The sequence below is a fragment of the Scyliorhinus torazame genome, chromosome 2 (genome assembly GCF_047496885.1).
Source record: "Scyliorhinus torazame isolate Kashiwa2021f chromosome 2, sScyTor2.1, whole genome shotgun sequence".
NCBI lineage: Eukaryota > Metazoa > Chordata > Chondrichthyes > Carcharhiniformes > Scyliorhinidae > Scyliorhinus > Scyliorhinus torazame.
In genome coordinates, this window is record NC_092708.1 from 208,334,748 (window position 1) to 208,355,756 (window position 21,009).

At 46.4% G+C, this 21,009-nt stretch overlaps 1 protein-coding gene across 2 annotated transcripts in view; it reads right to left on the bottom strand.

Moving 5' to 3' along the window:
• Window positions 1–218: 218 nt before the first annotated feature.
• The window catches only part of spag16 (sperm associated antigen 16), a 1,374,442-nt gene continuing 1,353,651 nt past the window's right edge, over window positions 219–21,009 (bottom strand). For both annotated transcript variants that reach the window (XM_072483243.1, XM_072483236.1), the window contains one exon: window positions 219–592. In XM_072483243.1, coding sequence (XP_072339344.1) covers window positions 417–592 — 176 coding nt within the window. In that variant the 3' untranslated portion in view covers window positions 219–416. The remainder of the gene's footprint in view (window positions 593–21,009) is intronic.

Here is a 21,009-nt window from a genome sequence, read left to right on the forward strand (position 1 = left end):
AGGTCTGGCAGCATCAGTGGAGGTGAGAAGGGAGCTAACGTTTCCAGTCTGGATGACTCTTTGTCGAAGCTGGGTTAACTGTTTTTGCGTCAATTAATGCAGCTTCTTGCAAATAACACAGACACGAACAATTCCTAGTTATGGAGCTTTGATATTTAAATGAACATCACTGACGCGATTAAATACCAACATTGTTTACTTGGAAAAAACAGAGTCGATTTTAAACACAACAGTTTATTAAGTGACAGAAGTTGAACAAGGCTGATAGTTGCACACCGCAGATACAAAGTTTAGAAGAACGGGCCCATTATACTATCCATTTTTTTCTACAGAAATAAATCCGATTCATTACAGCAAGAGTCAAAGGCACGTGTTAAACTGAAGGAAATGTAGACTCAATGTTAGGTTCTTCTGCTTCAAGTCCAGAGGCGGACAGTACCATCAGAGCCGCCTGACACCACATACTCGCCCTTGTGATCAAACCGCACACATTGGACGGCATCTTCATGTCCCGCTAGACTGTGCAACTGGCCCGAGGGCAGATCCAGTATCTTCACAGTTCCATCGTTGCTGGCCATGACCACCAGGTGAGCTAGGAAGGAACACAAAACACACACGATAAATGTACAACCATTAGCTTGAATGAAAGTGGCATCACTATCAGTGTCATCACGGCAACAGGGCAGTGTGATTGAGATGGACTCAATCTCTGCCTAGCGACCACCGGTTTAACGCCAGTGCCATCTGAAGAAAAAACTGCTGATACCTGCTTAACCCCCCCCCCCCCTCAGATACGTACAGTTTCTCGCAAAATGGCTCATAAATTATTTGTAATAATATGTACCCATTAAAAGGTCACATGGTGTCAAGAGTGCCCTGCTGTGGAAATCACATCAGCAGCTCGGATGTTCTTGTTTTAATTTCTTATTGCCAATATGATCAAAAGCAACAGGGATTTGAATGAATGAACTTTCTGTGTTTAGGCAGCAAACAATCTCATAAGGTGGAAATTAGGCTTTTGGTGCCGAGTGCACGAACGTGTAGAAGGAGCACAAAACATCCTAGTCCTTTCTGCAATGTGCCTGTGTGTAAAGTCTGTTTGTCCTTTGGAAAAAGGGGCTCAATACTTTAGAGAGGGTACAGAACCTTTGAATGGTATACCAGGGGTGCGGGCCTGAAGTTCCATGGCGAGGCTAGAGAAACTGGAATTGTTCCCCCCAAAGCATGGAAGGCCCACAGGGAAGCTTTACTAAAGGTGTTCAAAATCATCAAACATTTGGTAGAATAAATAAGGAGAAACTAAATCCACCGGCAGAACGATTGGGACCCAAAGGTCAGAGATTTAAACACGGATGGTACAACAACCAAAGGTTAGAGATGATGGGTAGTTGTTTTAGGCAGTGAATTGTTATGATCTGGAAAGCACTGCCAGAAAAGCTGGTGGAAGCAGAGTCAATAGTAACTTTCAAAAATAAATTTGATAGACTCTTCAGGGGAAAACAAAAACATTTCAGGGTTATGGGGGAAGAGCATGGGGGCAGGGACTGATTCAATAGTTCTTTCAAAGAGCTAGCACAGATTGGATTGAACAAATGGCCTGTTGTCTCATTTTATGATTCTATAACTCCACGGTTCCACTGGAACTTGTATTTGAGGTCAGCCTAAAAAGGTTCAATTATGAGAAGAGTTGCTTAGAACTAGTCTGTATTGCCTTGGGTATAGAGGATTAGTAGCGTAATCCAATTGAAGTGGTTAAGATGATTAAAGGATTTTTTAGGGTAGAGAGATAGAAACTTGTGGAGGAGCGCAGAAGAAAGGGATAACCTTAAAATTAGAGGTAGACCATTTAGGAATGATGTCAGGAAATGCCACTTGACAAAGCAGGGGGCCGTGGTGTAGTGAAAATGTCACTGGCCTCCTAATTCGGAAGTCCTGACTAATGTTCTGGAATGTGCTGAAATCCCAACATGACAGCTAGTAAAATTTAAATTCAATTAACTCATAAATCTGGAATTAAAGGAACTCGTCTCAGTACATTGTGACCATGTTTGTTTTCCATCTCCCACATTTTCTTTCCTTTGGGGATTAGTGGGGAAGTGTTAGACGGATTAACAGGCTTATTATCAGGCTGTTGAACCACATCATAGAAACATAGAAAAGAGGAGGAGGCCATTCGACCCTTTGAGCCTACTCCATCATTCATTATGATCATCGCTGATCATTCAACTCAATAGCCTGATCTCACCTTCCCCCAAAATCTTTTGATTATGACCACTCCTTTCATGTAATGCGGACCTGGGGTTTCTGGTTCAGAGGCAGGGGCACTACATACTGAGCCACAAGATCTCCAGAACGGTGACCATGAAACTGCCATATAGTGGAAATCTAGAACTCTTCCCCCAAACAGCTGTTAAGGTTGGGGGTCAATTGAAAATTTCCAAACTGAGATTGATAGATTTTTGTTGGTAAGGATATTATGGCATGTGGGACCATACAGATGAATAGATTTCAAATACAGATCAGACATAATCCAACAGTTTGGTGGAACAGGCTGGAGGGCTTGAATGGCCTAGTCCAATGAGTGAAGGCCTGAAGACTTTCCCTGTGAAGCTGAGTTCAACGTGGCTCATTTGGTACTAGGTGTTGTTTACATATTGTTGCTCTGATTTTTGTTGAGGAAGAAATCCTTCTCTGAATTTGTTTTGACAGAGCAGGCTATGTATTTGGCTCTGAGAGATTGCTTCTGGAAAACCACTTTGGTACAGAATGTCCACTTACATGGAATCAAGTAGGCCAGAGTGGATGGACCTTTACTTACACAGGTGCAGCCAGGTGGAAAGAAACATGGCCAACTCATGCACCAACAGTCTCATACAAGATGGTTAGGTCAGTTAATTATTGTGCAAGATACACATTGTACACTGTCTGTAAATCAGCCAACTTTATACCACTTAATAAACCCGCACATAACGCCAGTTCTCCTAATGATTGTGTTTGACATTAATAGTTGAAACCCTTTTCAATATTGTATTGGCTTCCTTTAGGAGGGAATGAATCTATCTCACCAGAATTCAGAATGCTAATGTCCTTCTGCTTATGAACTAAATGTTATAGTGATGAGTTGCACTCAGTGAAAAATCGATGAATTTCTTTCAAGGCCTAATTTGGGGGCCCATGTGTATAAATAAGGTTGTAGGTGTGGACAGGCATTTATTACAACTCATAATGCAATCCCTTCCGAGCAGCATCATGTCTGGTATATTTTAGGTCATGTTAAAGTGTGCTGTGATGACACCAATGAATCAATACAAATAATAATCTGGGAAGCAGATTTAAAATATCAAAGACACTTGAGACAGCAAGAAAGACTGTGAGCCTTGACTGACCTTCTGTATGTAAATGTGACCAGAGAATTGTCCTGCTGCTCAATTGAAATTAAATTGCTCTCAATACTGTGACTTTGGCTGCACACAACATAAATAATGGAAGGGGGTGGGGCATAACACATAAACTTTAATCAATCCCCTCCCTTTTATTAATAGACAGCACAATTGAGACAGCTAGAGAGTTACATGAATGTACATACTTTAGATCGAAAAATATTTCTACAGTAATTGCCATGAATATTCCAATGCCTTTGCAAAAGGTGTATTTTGTTGTCTGCAGTTAAGTGTGATAAATTCACACTGTTTACCAGCCTTTAATAACTAGCTAGCTTCTTCAGCTAGAACAAAACCTGACGCAGCACCAGCTACTGGATAGATGGGGGTGTCCAATGCAGCAGGTTCTAATATTTATTACAGAGTCCAGTGAAGGCTTCACATCGAGTTTCCAGGTGTTTTTTGTTCTTGATGCCAACAATTTGAGGAACGGACACTGCCCCACTGCCTCAGGAATATAAACACACCATCAGCACCAAACAGATGGCCCCTAGAAGCAAACAGGGCTCACATCTGTACAGAAGGATTGAATATGCGACAACTAAGAACATTAGGGAGAAGAAATAGATACAAGAATCACTTCACTCCACTGTGCTCTAATGCGAGGCAGTGAATCTGCCCACATACTTCCCCAGTGTTGGTCGATAAAATAGTTTCATTTTAAGCAGACAAAGCATAAGAAGGTCAATTTAATGCTGTGGAAGAGGAATTGATCTTAATCGAAACGTGATCTTACCAGAGTTGTAAAACTGCATTCAGATAATAGATTGAATCATTACACTTTATCTTAAATGCTCCCACAAGATTTAAAACAATGATCCTCCGCCCCCCCCCCCCCCGCCTCTCTTGTTAGAGTGTTAAAGTGCACTTTCGCTTCTCATTTCAAAACCAAATGGCTAGAATTTGAAAATGGTTTATATCTTCTGATGGGGCTGGCGCAGGAAATGGAAATGCACCCCCCTGCCCCACTGAAGGAGTACTACACTGTTGGAGGTCCCTTGGATAAGACGCTAATCTGAGGTTCTATCTGTCCTCTCAATTGATGTAAAAGATCCCCTGTCGTCTTATGAAGAAGAGCAGAACAGTTCACTCAGTGTATTGCCCCACATTATCCTTCCTCAATTCACTAGGAGTCTTCGTGGTGCGATGTCGACTACACTGCCCTCATCTACCTTCTTGGTTACCCCTTCAAAAAACTCAATCAATTATGTGAGACATGGGGCGGGATTCTCCGGTTCTGAGACTAAGGGCTGAATTCTCTACCGTCGGGATTCTCCGTTTTGCTGGCAGCCCGGGGTTTCCCGACGCCGTGGGGCTGCCCTACAACGAGAAACCCCATTAACCAGCCTGCAAAACAGAGAATTCCGACGGTGTGCCGCGCGGCGGGATGGAGAATCCCACCCAATGTTGAATCTGTGGTCTTTTACAACAGAAAAACTGGTGCCGCACCTGGGCCGATTTTGCTACCGTTACGTGGCTAGCACTGGCGCCAGGTGGAACACTATCAATTCTAATCGAAAACAGTGCCGGCTTCACCAGTTTCACGATTAACACGCAAAGGCTGACAAGCTGCAGCTGCACATAAACAATTCTCCCTCCAAATACACCATCCCATCCAACAAGATGGCAGTGAGGAGAGCAGCCCCAAGGTCCCCAGACACTGAGCTGGAGACCCTGTTGGAGGCAATGGAGGAGCAGTGGATGACCCTGTACCTCGTCCCGGAAAGGAGGCTGCCAGCTGCCACCGTTTGTCGTGTCTGGGCGCACATGGGCCAGCAGTGCCGGAAAGAACTGGACGACCTCCTCAGGGTGGCCAGGGTGAGTAGGCAGCATTGTGCCCCTGCTAATAACCCTGTCCCCACACCCATAACCTTACCCCCCCCCCCCCCACGGGGGACGGACGAACTCCCACCCTGCACCACATGCGGATAGCCATACCGGCTGCAATGGCCGGGTGGCCTGGCCACTGAGGCCATCACCTATCCACTCCTGGGCTGCATGCGTCAGACTGTCTAACACTGGTGTTTTATGTGTTCTCCAGGAGGTAGTGCCGACAATGCATGCCACCTAGGCCAACACCGCGTGGGTGGCGTCCACGGTGGAGGCATTGGGGATGGCGATTTTGGCTATGGATCAGCATGTCCAAGGCCTGGGGCATTCTGTGCAGGCATTGGCCAAGGCCCAGGACAGGGTTGCAGCCTCAAAGGCGACCATATCCCAGAGCCATCTGGAAATCGCAGTGGCACTCCTGAGCTGGTCACCGTGGCACAGACACAGATGGAGGTTTCCCAGTCCCAGAGGGAGATGGTGCAGTCACTAGCTGATATGACACAAACCCAGAAGGTGGTAGCACAGTTGCAGCATGATCTGGCGCAGTCCCAGACAGAGATGGTCCGCTCCCTGTGCTCCATGGCGGGAGCATGCAGAACCTGGTCAAGACAAGAGTGGGCCTCCAGGACTGGCAGCGGCAGGTGACGGGGGAGCCTCAGGAGATAGCTCCACTTGCACTCCCGTCCCATGGAATAGCCCAGGGGCCATCGGCAATGCCAAAATCACCCAACCCAAAAGCCCCCCAACCACCGGCCCCCACAATACCGACATCTTCCGACTGCTGCTGTTCCAGCTCCTCCATCTCCCATCAACATTCAGTTCTCTCCCAATTTATGGTCTCTTATGAAGTCATTGGCCTCATCTGGAGTTTCAAAATAGTACTCCCGACCATCAATAGTTAACATAGTTTCAGCGGGTACAGTACCCCAAAATGAATCTTCTGTCGATATCGCACTGCTTTGGCCTTGTTAAATCCTGCATGGCTCTTCACCAGCTTTGCATCGATATCTTGATAAATTCGGACACGGTTCCCCTCCCATTTGCAGTTCTACTTCTCCCTGCTTCTCCTTTTCCTTCTCCACAAACTTGTGGAGCCTCACAATCATCACCCACAGCGACTCCCCCACTCTCGGCTTTTGCCTTAGGGACCTGTCCGCCATGTGCTTCTCTGGGGCCTTGTCCAGCACCCCCTCTGCCACCAGCCCCATCAGCATCCTTGAAACGTATCTCATGGCACTTCCACACCCTCTAGCAGTCCGACAATACGCAGGTTCTGCCTTCTGGATCTGTTCTCCTGCTCCTCTACCTTTGCCCTTCGTGACTTGCAAAGGGACTTTAGGACCCCCACCTCCACCTCCAACGCCATCACCCGATTACTGTGATTGGACATCACCTTCCCCATCTCCCAGAACTGCGACCCCTGTACCTCCAGACATTTCTCAACTCGCTCCACCAATCCTTTCAGGGGTGCTACTTCTCCCTCAATGGCCTTTGACCGATCCTCGTGCATCTCCTTCCATCACTGGTGGAACTCTTAGTCATAATCATAGTCATAGAGCATACAGTGCAGAAGGAGGCCATTCGGCCCATCACTTCCACGCTATCCCTGTAACCCAATTACCCATCCTAACCTTTTTGGCCACTAAGGGCAATTTATCATGGCCAATCCACCTAACCTGCACGTCTTTGGACTGTGGGAGGAAACCGGAGCACCCGGAGGAAACCCACGCAGACACGGGGAGAACGTGCAGACTCTGCACAGACAGTGACCCAGCAGGGAATCGAACCTGGGACCCTGGCGCTGTGAAGCCACAGTGCTATCCACTTGTGCTACCGTGCTTTAATAAACGGCACCAACTGCTCCATCTGGAGCTTTCTAACTTGCGACAATCTTACCTCCTCCGCCATCATCCCAATTGCTTCTGCTCCACAGGTCTCCCCCAATTCCTTGGCCAGGTCCTTAACCTTTTTCTGCTGGGACTGGTAACCAGCTGACATGCCATACATGGGGGAACTTCTCCTCCACACCTTCAACTACACTTTTCTGTCGAAACTACTCCACTTTCGGGTAAAAAGAGCACGAACAAATGCCTTCGAGCTGGAGCTGCCCTGTGTGTGACCACACACTACATGGCCTTCACCGGAAGTCACCGAAACAGGGATCGTCAATGTGATCCTGCTGTATAATGGCTACTTAGATCAGATTATTATTCAATGTGTATCATGCAGGCCTAAAGCCACCACTTTCAGCCCTGAAAAGTGCCCAGTCTACCTCAAATGACCACGGAAGAGTAAGGTATTTCAAAAATTTGAACAAGTTAGCTGTTTCGCATTGTTACTTTGCAGTAGCAACACAGATGGTATTTTCCACTAACAGGATTCTGCTGTCAAACTAAAAAGATGTTCTGCCGACCATACAAATGACAGTATGTGAGTTTCAGTGCTGGTATGATGTCAGGTACATAGGCCCTATGTCCCAAAGATTGTATCAAACACCATGTGCCTTAGACAGTCTGTAATAGGCAGAATAATGACCTTTGTTAAACAACCCATGCTCTTCAAACCCAGACCATAATTTTTCACATTAGATAGGATTCTGCAATTAGACAGCACTGCTGAACAATCCTGAATGTGCTAGGAATTACGCTAATAACCAATTGAAGATTATCAGTTCGGTATGCAATGTGGCTCACCTATGCTTGCTAGAAGTTGTACATATTTATACACAGGGACCAATCAAAAGGAATATGTCCAAGGAATATGCAAGCAAAAGGAATATGTCCAGCCATCGTGCCTTTTTGAATTAAATATAAGTGTGTGGGCCAATAGTTCCCAGGTGCATTCTCCATGGAAATACTTTGACTAATCAGAGTCAACTTGCCAACCAATCATCAGCCTTTGTTTATGCATTACAAATTGTTGCTCTCTTTGAAATTTGGCATTCTTGTGTCTGTCTTGATGACTGCAAGATGAAAAACCTCAACAGTACATTGCTTTTTCATCAATATTCAAATTATGTTGCGTTTGGTGAGCTACTTCACTAATGTGTCCGATTCAGAATCTTATCACTGTCAGTCGGTAACTATAGATGCAGCCACATGGCTCCAGTTGTTATGGTCCGGATACTTAAATTCAATTCATTAGTGTGTGACAGGCTTTTATAGCCCAAACTTCAAAGATGATTGATTTTCTAAAGTGATATGCTAGATTACATGGGGCATTGGCAAACATGGCCTGCACTTGTCAAAGGATAAATTACTGACAGTTTAGGTCCAAAAAGATAATAAAGTGATCAGTCTGGAACCTACCATCTGCATTCCTTGTGTCAGGTGAATGCCCTTGTCCTTTTATTTTTTAAAGTCGATGTTCCTTCCAGGCCCCTGAGAACAGCCCGGTAGCACAGTGGTTAGCACAGTTTCTCCACAGTTCCAGGGTCCTAGATTTGATTCCCGGCTTGGGTCACTGTCTGTATGGAGTCTGCACGTTCTCCCTGTGTCTGCGTGGATTTCCTCCGAGTGCTCCGGTTTCCTCCCACAGTCCAAAGATGTGCAGATTAGGTGGATTGGCTATGCTAAATTGCCCTTAGTGTCCAAAAAAGGTTAGGTGGGGTTACAGGGATAGGGTGGAGTTGTGGGATAGGGTGCGGGCATGGGCTTGGGTCGGGTGCTCTTTCCAAGGGCCAGTGCAGACTTGATGGGCTGAATGGCCTCCTTCTGCACTGTAAATTCAATGATCTATGATCTATAACATACTGAGCCAAAGATGTTTGGAAAGGGTATTTGATTAATCATCCTGACACCATGCTCAGCCTCGACACTGTGGAAATCATTGAATATTGCAGACGGCAATTCAATTCTTCAACTGTTCCAAGGCATTCCTTCACTTCCCTACATTACAAAAGTGGCTACACGTCAAAAGTATTTCATCGGCTATGAAGTGCTTTGGGATACCCTGAGGTTATGAAAGGAGCCGTATCAATGCTAGCCCTTCCTTTTTATAACTGAAAATGGAAGAAATTGAATTGTCCTTGGAAAAATTGCCATTGCACTCTGTTAATCTGTCACTGGCCTCTTGTTAGTTTTAGACTCATTCCCAGAATATTTGGGACAAATATCCTTGATAAAGCATGGATGTAAGAAATTATAGGATAATGGCCTTATTAAATCTTAAGAAATTATTCTCTGCTCTCTCTAAATCAGCAGCTTGTCAGAGCTGACGCAGACACAGAACAGCATGGTCAGGATTTTTCACAAGGGCTGCTTTCTCTGCCAAGGGCATAACTCTAAGCACAGGCCTTTGTGTAGGCATTCCTGGGCCTCATAAGATTTAATCTCAAATCCAAATATCTAACACAAGCTGTCTGAAAGAAGGTAGCAATATGTCCATATAAGAGATAGGTCAAGGGTGACCTCGCTGCCTAGGAGTTGAAGTAGCATGAGTTCAACTTGGGTACCCACCCCCTGGTATTGGACAATTGAATGAGAAGGTGTGATTGAATGAGTGACTGGCATAAGGTACCCATCAGTCCTGAAGATAACATATATAAACAGACAGCCCAGGGGGAAAGATCATGTTGGAGGTGGAAAAGCCTCCATGCTAGCTTTGGATTAACACCTGCAGCCAGCTGGAGAGAGGACCAAAGGATAATGGGTGGGATTCTCCATCGGCCAACGCTGAAATCGGGAAAGGCGATTGGGTGGAGAATCGGTTGTGAAGCCAAAATCGTGGTCGGCGTCGGGTGCCCCCCAGAATGGCATGCTCCGGTACCTAGACAGCAGCGTCAATGCGTTCTACTCCACACGTATAGTTGGCATATCATTAGCTGGCCTGACCCGGTACTCTCCGGGGTCTCCGCAATGCTCCGCCTCTGCCAGGAGGAATTACCGATGACGAGGTTCACTTGTGGTTTCAAAAATCGGGAAACAGGCGCCATGGCTGCTGAGGGAGAGAGAGGGGGTACGGAAAGTGTCCAATGTCACCATAGTTTGCTGACAGTTGTGCCACTGGTCGAGGGCTTCTGCCAGGGCTGGGGGGAATAGCGGGGGATGGCCAGCAGGTGGGCCGTGGGGTCGGGATGGACGAGCACGGAACACCATGCCTGTAAACCATCCTCACCTCTTACAGGTCATATTCTGTGTCCTTAGTCTGAATTTGAATTATGAGTTCTTAATAAATCGCTTGTAAATCTTCTCGACTCTTGAATCATCTGCGACCCTTGGAATCCAATCTTACACGGGGAAATAGGATGGGTCTCCACATGGAAACCATTTGTTATGTGCAGTATATGAGGAAAAGTTTTTCAATAAGCAGTTTTCCTATGGGTCTATTATCAAGAGACAAATGCAAATTTTCTTCAAAGTAAATATCACAATACCAGAGCTTAAGTGGCATTTAGAACTCAAAAGACAAGACAATAATAGAGAAGGCCGATAATGTCATTCCTATCTATAAATAAGGAATAAAGCAACCGCACAGATAACCAAAGTCCAACAAACTGAAGCATACATAATTTAGAATTGATTGAATGTGCATATCTTTCTATAAACTTGTTGAAGTACAATGTTACCTAAACAAATTATATTTTTGTATACATGTCGCTATACTGTTTACTGCAAATATTGTGAGCCGAAGACACTCTTAAAAGCCAGAAATGAAGCAAACCATATAAATGTTTGTTCGGCAAAACAAAAATAAAAAATAAAATAACACATTACATTGTGAAAGCAGTTCTGAATTGGAGCTGCATTAGAATCATTAAACTGTTCTTTTCTTTTCACATGCTAATGGGGCTGCTGTGTATTTCCAGCATGTTTAAATTATGAGGGGCATAGACAGAGTGGATAGTCAGAGGCTTTTCCCCAGGGTAGAGGGGTCAATTACTAGGGGGCATAGGTTTAAGGTGAGAGGGGCAAGGTTTAGAGTAGATGTACGAGGCAAGTTTTTTACGCAGAGGGTAGTGGGTGCCTGGAACTCGCTACCGGAGGAGGTAGTGGAAGCAGGGACGATAGGGACATTTAAGGGGCATCTTGACAAATATATGAATAGGATGGGAATAGAAGGATACGGACCCAGGAAGTGTAGAAGATTGTAGTTTAGTCGGGCAGTATGGTCGGCGCGGGCTTGGAGGGCCGAAGGGCCTGTTCCTGTGCTGTACATTTCTTTGTTCTTTGTTCTTTGTTCTGTTTTAATTTTTCTTGTATTTAATTTTATTATTGGGATTCCCCCAATCCAGTACATTTGAATTCATTGTAGATGCAGTATAATCATGAACATTGTTCCCTAACGATCTATTATTTCACAGGGTGACTACACCGCATAGTTGGGTAATGCAGTACAAGCACACCTCTTATCCCCCCAGGGTAAATATTATTACAACATTAGCATATTCTTTTTGATCTTGGTTTTGAAACAGCCCTTTTCAAATCCATTTGGACAAACTGAATAGGCAGAAGCTCTTTTCTCGAGAAAAGGGAAGACTGAGAGCGAGGCAAACTGATAAGAGAAAAAGGGCCTTCATTTATATAGCGCCTTTCTCTTCCTCACAACATCCCAAAGCACCTTACAGTCAATGAAATACTTTTTGAGAATACTCGCTGTTGAAAATGTAGGATACGCCAAAGGCAACAGTGCACAGTAAGATCCCACAAAAACACGTAATCTGATAACAGATCTGATGGGTAGCAGGGTAGCATAGTGGTTAGCACAATTGCTTCACAGCTCCAGGGTCCCAGGTTTGATTCCCCACTGGGTCACTGTCTGTGTGGAGTCTGCACGTTCTCCCCGTGTGTGCGTGGGTTTCCTCCGGGTGCTCCGGTTTCCTCCCACAGTCCATAGATGTGCACGTTAGGTGGATTGGCCATGCTAAAATTGCCCTTAGTGTCCAAAATTGCCCTTAGTGTTGGGTGGGCTTACTGGGTTATGGGGATGGGGTGGGAGTGTGGGCTTGGGTGGGGTGCTCTTTCCAAGAGCTAGTGCAGACTCGATGGGCTGAATGGCCTCCTTCTGCACTGTAAATTCTATGATAACAGCAGATAATCTGTTTTCAGTATGCTAATTGAGGAGTAAATGTTGGGGAGAACCCCCTGATCACCATCAAAATAATGCAATGGGATCTTTTAGGTCAATCTGTGTGGACAGGTCTTTACTTCAGGTTTCATCATGATGGGTTTCAATAGGGTTGACATCGAAAAGTTGATTCCCCTTCTGAGAAAGTCCAAAACCAGGGCCCATGAATATTAGACAATCACTACTAAATCCAATAAGGAGTTTAGAAGAAGCTTCTTTATCCAGAGAGTGTTAGGAATGGAGAACTTGCCACCATATGGACTGGTTAAGGTGCATTTAAAGGGAAGTTAGGTAAGTACATGGGTTATTATGCTGTTGGTGTATTTTATGAGTCACTAAATAATGGGAAGGAGATGGAGGAGCAAATTTGCGGGGAAATTACTGAGAGGCGCATGAACTGTAGAGTAATGACAATGGGAGACCTTATTGTCTGTCAGAGACTGTCTTAAGGGCAGAAACGGGAGGAATTTATGAAGAATGTTCAGGGGGACTTTCTGGAACAATATGTCTCCTGTATAATGAAGACAAAGAACAACAAAGAACAAAGAAATGTACAGCACAGGAACAGGCCCTTCGGCCCTCCAAGCCCGTGCCGACCATACTGCCCGACTAAACTACAATCTTCTACACTTCCTGGGTCCGTATCCTTCTATTCCCATCCTATTCATATATTTGTCAAGATGCCCCTTAAATGTCCCTATCGTCCCTGCCTCCACTACCTCCTCCGGTAGTGAGTTCCAGGCACCCACTACCCTCTGCGTAAAAAACTTGCCTTGTACATCTACTCTAAACTTTGCCCCTCTCACCTTAAACCTATGCCCCCTAGTAATTGACCTAGACATTGCTGGTTCTAACCCTAGGGAATGAAATGTGTCAAGTGGTGAATGTCATAGTGGGGAACCATCTTGGGAATAGTGACCATAGAATCATAGCAGCTCCCAAACCTGTGACCTCGCCCACCTAGAAGGACTAGGGAGCAGACACAATAGAACACCCACCACTTGCAAGTTTCCCTCCAATACACACACCATCCTGATTTGGAACTATATTACCGTTCCTTCACTGTCACTGGGTCAATCCTGGAATTCCCTCCCTTACACCATTGTGGGCATATCAATACCACATGGATTGAAGCAGTTCAAGAAGGTGGCTCACTACCATCATCTTCTCAAGGGCAGTTAATATTGGACATTAAATGCCTGCCTAGCCAGACTTCGGGTGGCAGTCATGGAATGACTGGTCGCACACAGGGCAGCTCCGGCTCGAAGGCGTTGATTTGAGCTCTTTCTACCCAAAAGCGGGGGAATTTCGACAGGAAACTGTAGCTGAAGGTGTGAAGGAGAAGCTCCCCCGGGAGAAGTTCCCCCGCCTTTCTTTACGCAAAGAGTGGTGAGGCCGTGGAATGCCCTACCGGCAACAGTAGTGAACTCGCCAACATTGGGGGCATTTAAAAGTTTATTGGATAAGCATATGGATGATAATGGCATAGTGTAGGTTAGATGGCTTTTGTTTCGGTGCAACATCATGGGCCGAAGGGCCTGTACTGCGCTGTATCGTTCTATGTTCTATGAGTAGCATGTCTTCTGGTTACTAGACCCGGCAGAAGAAGGTTAAAGACCTGGCCAAGTAATTGGGAGAGATCTGTGGCACAGCAACAACTGGAAAGATGGCAGAAGGGGAAGGTTCATCGCAAGTTGGAAAACCCCAGGAGCAGCTGATGGCATTCATCAGAGAGGAGTTTTGCCAACAAAGAAAGGATACGCATGAGGATTGTTCTAAGGCCATCGAGGGGGCGGTAGCACCCCTGAAAAGCTCGATGGGGAGAGTTGAGAAGTGCTTGGAGGTACAGGGACCGCAGGTCCAGGAGATGGAGACAGTGATGTCTGATTATAGTGATCGGGTGGTGGCATTGGAGGTGGAGATGGGCTCCTGGGAGACCTTTTCAAGTCATTAAGGGCAAAGGTAGAGGATTAGGAGGACAGATCTAGAAGGGAGAACCTGTGTATTATTGGCTTGCCTGAAGTTGTGGAAGGCGCCATTACCATGAGATACGTCTCAAGGAAGTTGGCAGGGCTGGTAGCGGAGGGGGTGCTTGACAAGGCCCCAAAGGTGGATAGAGCGCCCAGGTCCCTAAGGCAGAAGCCGAGAACGGGGAGCCACTGCGGGCGGTGATTGTAAGGCTCCATAAGTTTGTGGAAAAGGAGAAGATTCTGCGGTGGGCTAGGGAGAAGTGGAACTGCTTGTGATTGGCTGCTTTGTAAGCCCCAGATCCACACTCCCCATACGCGATAGGGGTAGCGACCACCGACCGAACCCTTTCGGCTGTACTCCTGCAGGAAAGGCACGATCATCTAGGACCTGTAGCCTATGCCTCACGAGTCTTAGATCCGGTGGAACAAGGATTTTCAGCCTGCGACAGGCACCTGTTAGCAGTTTTCTGGGCGGTACAGTACTTCTCGTACATAACCGGACTCAACTCAGTAACCATTTTGACCGAGGGCACCCCGACGCAGCTTTTATTGGACGGCAGACTAAAGGACGGCACAGTAAGCCAAATTCGAGCAGCGCGATGGACCCTACTCCTACAGGGACGCGACATCATTGTAAAACGGACAAAAACGCACACGTTTCTGGCTGATAATTTGCACTATGCAGGAACCCCACATGTGTGCGAGATCATAGCCCCCAAGCACAGAACAGGCTCCTTTGTTCCCGAATTAGTACCAAGAAAGACAGGTATCGGACAACAGACGACCCAGCCCACAGACAAAGCACTGAGAATTTACGTAGATGGCTCCTCCACAGTCCTTGAGGGAAAAAGGATAACAGGATGTGGGATTTATGTAGAGGATGTGCCGGGACGCGCTTTAGAAGAGATAGCTTTAAAATTACCTGGACACTTAGGTTCGCAGGCAACCGAGTTAGCAGCCATTGCTGACATTGTCCAACACCCCAATTCGTTCCCGACCTCTGCAGACATATATTCAGACAGCTTGTACGTCTGCAACAGCCGAACGGAATTCCTACCCCTGTGGGAATCTAGAGGATTTATTTCCGCCGATGGAAAACCTCTCCCCTCAGCCCCACTGCTCAAACACATCCTTCAGACAGCTAAAGGCAGGAAATATGGCATTGTCAAAGTAAGAAGTCACCATCGTTCCTCCCCCCCGGTAATGTGAAAGCTGACGCCCTAGCGAAGGCAGGCTCACGACATGGCCACTTTTGGCAACCCTCCGAGAGTGCCCCAGTACACACGGTTCAGGTCTCACAGACCAACATCCAAGACTTAGCCCAGGCTCAAAAGGAAGACGAGGCATTAAAGGAAATTTAAAAACAAAACTTCCCAGCTCCCTACAGAAAGTTTATGAATTCTTTGACAGTCCATGAGGGAATCATTTTAAAAGGTTGAATTTATGTAGTCCCCGCCCAGGATAGGAATGAGATAATTTGTAAGTTCCATGATGGACATGGACGCTAAGGGGTTGAATCCACCCTTGCCCAACTCAGACCCCTCTGCTGGTGGCCTGATTTGAAAACCGACATATCCCATTACGTCAAAAACTGCTTGATTTGTGCACAAAACAACCTAGATAGGTACGCGAAAAAAGCCCAGCTGCACCACACCCGCCCTGTAAATGGCCATGGACAAACCTTCAATTAGATTATATTGGTTCCCTCTCCCCCTGCAGAAATGGATACAAATATGTGTTGGTGGTAATAGACACATTTACGAAATGGGTTGAAGCGTTCCCCTCGAGAACAAATACAGCCAAGGCCACGGCAAAGATCTCAACAGAGCAAATTTTTACGAGATGGGGACTCCCCCATAGTATTGAGTCGGACCAAGGTTCCCACTTTACGGGCAGGGTCATGAAAAATGTGATGACGATATTTGGGATGAAGCCAAAGTTCCACATTGCCTATCACCCGCAGTCCAGCGGCATTGTGGAGCACATGAATCGGACACTAAAGGCCACACTTAGGAATATGGTGCAGCTGCACAACACGTCATGGGACAAAGTGCTCCCATTCGCACTGATGTTTATTAGGAACACAGTGTCGAGCTCAACAGGATATACCCCCCATACCCTCATGACCAGACGACCCATGAAGGGTACCAAATACTTATTTGGACTTGATTTGGCCAGCCCCGCAGTCACCGCCCTGACCCATGAGAAAGCAGTCCAGCACATTGTAGAAAATATTAAAGCATCACAGCTCGCTGCAGTTGCTCGATTGGGCGCTAAACGAAAGCAGAGTAAGGCCTGCTTTGATAAAACAGTACACCCGACAGAGTATATAGTCAGACAGCAAGTAATGATCACCTTATACTACCCCAGCTCATTTCTCTCCCCTAAATTTGCAGGACCCTATTCAATCTCGGACAAAGTAAGCCCCTCAGTTTATAAAATCACGTATCCGAACGGAAAATCAGGATGGTTCCATGTAAACCAGCTTAAGGTTTATGGAACGCAGTGCAGCCAGACACACCACCTCTCATTGGCGATGGCAGACAATGAGGACCCGCCCACTGACAACCCATTCCCCCCCTCCGCCAGCAGAAGCAGCAGGTCCACAGACACGACCTTGACCCCGCCCCCAGAATCAGATTTCACCCTGATGCTTGATTTGGCTGCTAGCGACAGTGGCAGCAACAGCGACAGCACAACGGAAGCCCCTGAGAGACCCGAACAAAGCTCCCACGAACCAGTCCCCAGTCACTACAGGCCCAGAGACCCCGACCACGATACGCTCAGCCTGTTTGAAACAATTTATTTGCCCACACCAGAACCTGACCTGCCACCCAACGATAGCGACAGCCCCCTTGCGACCGCCCTACGGCACATGAAACACTGGCACCATGATAATTCCTGTCGTCTGACAAGGAATGATAAAATGGACCCCACATCGGCACACGCCGCGTCAGCACGCAAACTCCATGAGCGGGTTTGGCACCCGGGAGATGGCGATGACTCCGAGTCTGACTCCCACCATGGTTACCCCTTTGAAAATATTTTTGGAATGGAACCTTGAAGTGTCCAGATGATGAGAGTCAGGAACCGATTGAGATTTACGATGTCCTGTACTCTGATGGAACCTGCCCGTTTTGATGTTTAGTTTGTTTTTAAATGTTGTTCGTTCTCTCTTGTATGATTTTGTGCGTCGTCCTCACGGACGCTTTCTTGAAATAGTCATAATTACTCTTCTGACGCCACATGGCAGTTAGAGAAACAAGTTTGTTGGAGCCCATATATTTACAAATTCTTACCGCTCTTGAAAGGTCACTCAGGCAGTGGAGTAACGGCACTGATCCTCGCCCTGCCTGAGGACCCCCTATACATTTGGTCAGTAAAGCTCGGGTAGCGGAGTAACGGCACTGGTCACCGCCCTACCCGGGGATTCCACCCATTCTTGCCCTGCCGCGGATCATACGCACCCCATTCGGAGAATTGTTTTCAAAACCCTTTTGCTGTTCGTTTTCATTCCTGTGGTTTAAAGAATGCATTTTGCCACACCTTTTGCCCCTTTGCGACGACCCTTCGGTTGCTATCCCCCACGCCTACTATTTACATGTCAGAATCACTTGGTTGAAAAAACGAGTTTGCAGAGGACGGAGAAATTGTCCACCCATTCAGCCCATCAAACACCTTGACCTTGCTCGCACCTTGACGGTATTTTGTTTTCGGATGTCTTGTCTCCGCAAATGGTTGGTTTAAAAAAAACATGAGGGAGCCACATATGGTGACGATTCTAATGGGAAATTGACATTAAGGAGAAATAGACAAACGAGATATTAAGCAACAAGATAATAATAGATATTATGCTTGTTCCCCTAGGAAGATACAAAGATACTTACAGACGGAGAAAAGCCTGAACAAGATGAAGACAACCCTGATGATCTACGTCATGATCGTCGCTGGAACAGTACAGTTGCACGCGTTACCTACCCCCCACCTCCCTCACCACACAGGCCAACACAACACCCCCAGCCCGGACACTACACCACACATAGCCCCAGGCACCGATACCCCCACATGGTGTGAGAATCTCGTTAAGTGGTATTCCCTGTCCTACACAGTGGAAGCCTTACTAGTGATAGCCATATTGTGCAGTGTCATCCAGACAATTAGATTGCGAAAATGGAGGAGGAGAGCCTCCCGCCCTCCAATATACACACTTAGAGCCCCTTTCCTCGGACTCCAGCAAACCCCACACTCTTTCTGAACCTTCCTCTTTAATAAATTCCGTGGTTGTTGTTTTTGTCAATAAAGCTTATTTTTCTGTGTATGAATGTTAGTGATAAGAAGAAATGTGATGCTGCTATCGGATTTTTGTATTGTAAGATAAGTTCTTTGATTGTTAAATAGCAGCATGAGTGTCGTCTAGTTAGAGACAGTTTGAGGTTCCCTTTTTTTATTGAATGTTAAATGGTCCCTTAGGAATTTTTAGATATGTGTTGTTTTAGGGAAATTTAGGTAAATGTTTTGACCCATAGGGCAGAGTAGAGTAGAACCTGTCCTTGGTTGAGGGTACCCGGCATTTCAGAGAACAAAGAAGACCCAGTATTTTGATCCTTCACGCTTCACGTTGGGGATCAAGAGGATGGAGTGTAGCCATCTGGGATGGCCACTTCCAACTAGGTACAGAGAAATTTGCAAAGCCTAGCAGGTACAATGGACAAGCCAAGACTCAGGCAGGCTCAGAGCCTGAAATGCATATTTGCAAGCAAGAAGTCCAGATGGTATCGAAACTCCGTCCAATTAGCATTTTAATGGGGCCGATTAGCATTTGATGGCCCATCTTCACCGAAACAAAGGACTGGTCTCGAGCAACCGGGACAGTCCCAAACATTTCGGCGCCACTCCCTGTTCAAGGGAAACGCAAACAATGGGGTCAGTCATCCAGATCCCCGCCCACTTATTGGTTAAGAAACTTGTGGTGGTATCATTTGATACCTGGCGACTCTAAGCATTAGGACATAGATAACATAGAAAGAAAGGCAAACTCACTGATTGCCATAATTGGAACAGAGCCACAGAAAGGACAGAGAAAAGAGTATAGGAAAGAACTCACAACAATAGGAAGTGGGACTGGTGAATGTGAGGGATCTATACCTGGAGGAGAGGTTTGCAAGTCTGGAAGAGCTGCGGAGAGGTTTGAGCTTCTGAAAGGAAGCTTGTTCAGGTATCTTCAAGTGAGAGACTTTGCGCAAAAGGAATGGAGAGGATTTCCCAAGCTGCCGGAGTATACCCTGTTGGAGCGGTTGCGGCTCCTGGATGTGGATGGGGAGGGTAGGATTTGGCATATATGCAGGTGGCTGGGGGAGCAGGAGGGAGCTCAGGTGGCGAGAACGAAGGAGAAATGGGAGGAGGGGCTATTGGGGGAGCAGGGAGATAGGTTGGGGAGTGTGGAGTGAGGCTACGAATAGGGTGAATTTGTGCGTGAGGATGAGTTTTATTCAATTTAAGGTGGTGCATAGGGTGCATGTAACTCAGGCGAGGATGAGTGGGTTCTTGGAGGGGATGGTCGACATGTGTGAGAAGTGTGGTCGAGGACTAGCATATCACGCACATATGTTCTGGGGCTGCGAGAACTTGGGAGAGATACTGGGAGGATGTGTTTGGGACGTTATCAAAGACTGTGGGGGTAGAGGGCAGGCCGGACCCTATGGTAGCGATTTCTGGGGTATCAGAAATGGCGGAGCTGATGGAGGGGAGGAAGGCTGATGTTGTGGCCTTCGCCTCTCTTGTTGCCTGGTGAAGGATTTGTTCGAATGGCGGTAACAACGCCACCGGGGGCAGCCTGGCTGGGGCACATGTGCAACTTTCTCCGGCTGGAAGAGAGAAAATTTGAATTGAGGGGATAAACGGTGGGCTTTGAGACACGGTTTGACCATGTTTGAGGAATTGTTTGTTGCGGGGGGCTGGAGGGGGAAGGAGGGAGGGAAATGGGGGAGGGGGTGAAAAGGGGGAAAGACTTGTACAAACTTTGATTTATTTATGATTTTATACTTTTTAATATGTTTGGAATAAAATATATCTTTTTTAAGCGCTAGCCTAGCCAGTGACACCCACAGCCCATGTGATAATTTTAAAAAGGCTTAAATTGATTACGGAAAAGGACTAGGAGAAATCTAGAATTAAAATACTGAACTGGCAGAAGGCTAGTTTGACCAATTAAAGAAGGCTCTGGCACAGGTAAATAGGTGAAAAGATAGTCGGACAGAAATGCACTGGTGAAATGAGTGTTTTTTGTCGAGGAAATGGTTTGGGTATGGTCTACATCCCAGGAAAGGGAGGGAAACCAAAGTCAGAGCTCCTTGGATGATGAAGGAGTTAGAGAGTTGGATGAAGCAGGAACAGGGGAACCATGAGAAATGTCAGCTTGATAATGCCAGGGAGAATCAGGCTGAATATAAATGGTGTGGAGGAGATGTGAAAAAGTAAATAAGAAGGGCAAGCTGACAGTATGAGAGTAGATTGGCAGCTCATTGAAAAGGGAATCTAAAGTTCTTCTCGATGCATATAAGCAGTAAAATGGTTGTCAGAGAAATGATGGATCTGATTAGGGACCAAAATTAAGATTTATTGGTGGGGTCAGCAGGCTAGGTTGAGGCATTAAATCAGTGCTTCGCATCGGTGTTGATCAATAAAGAGGACTTTGTTGAAACTGT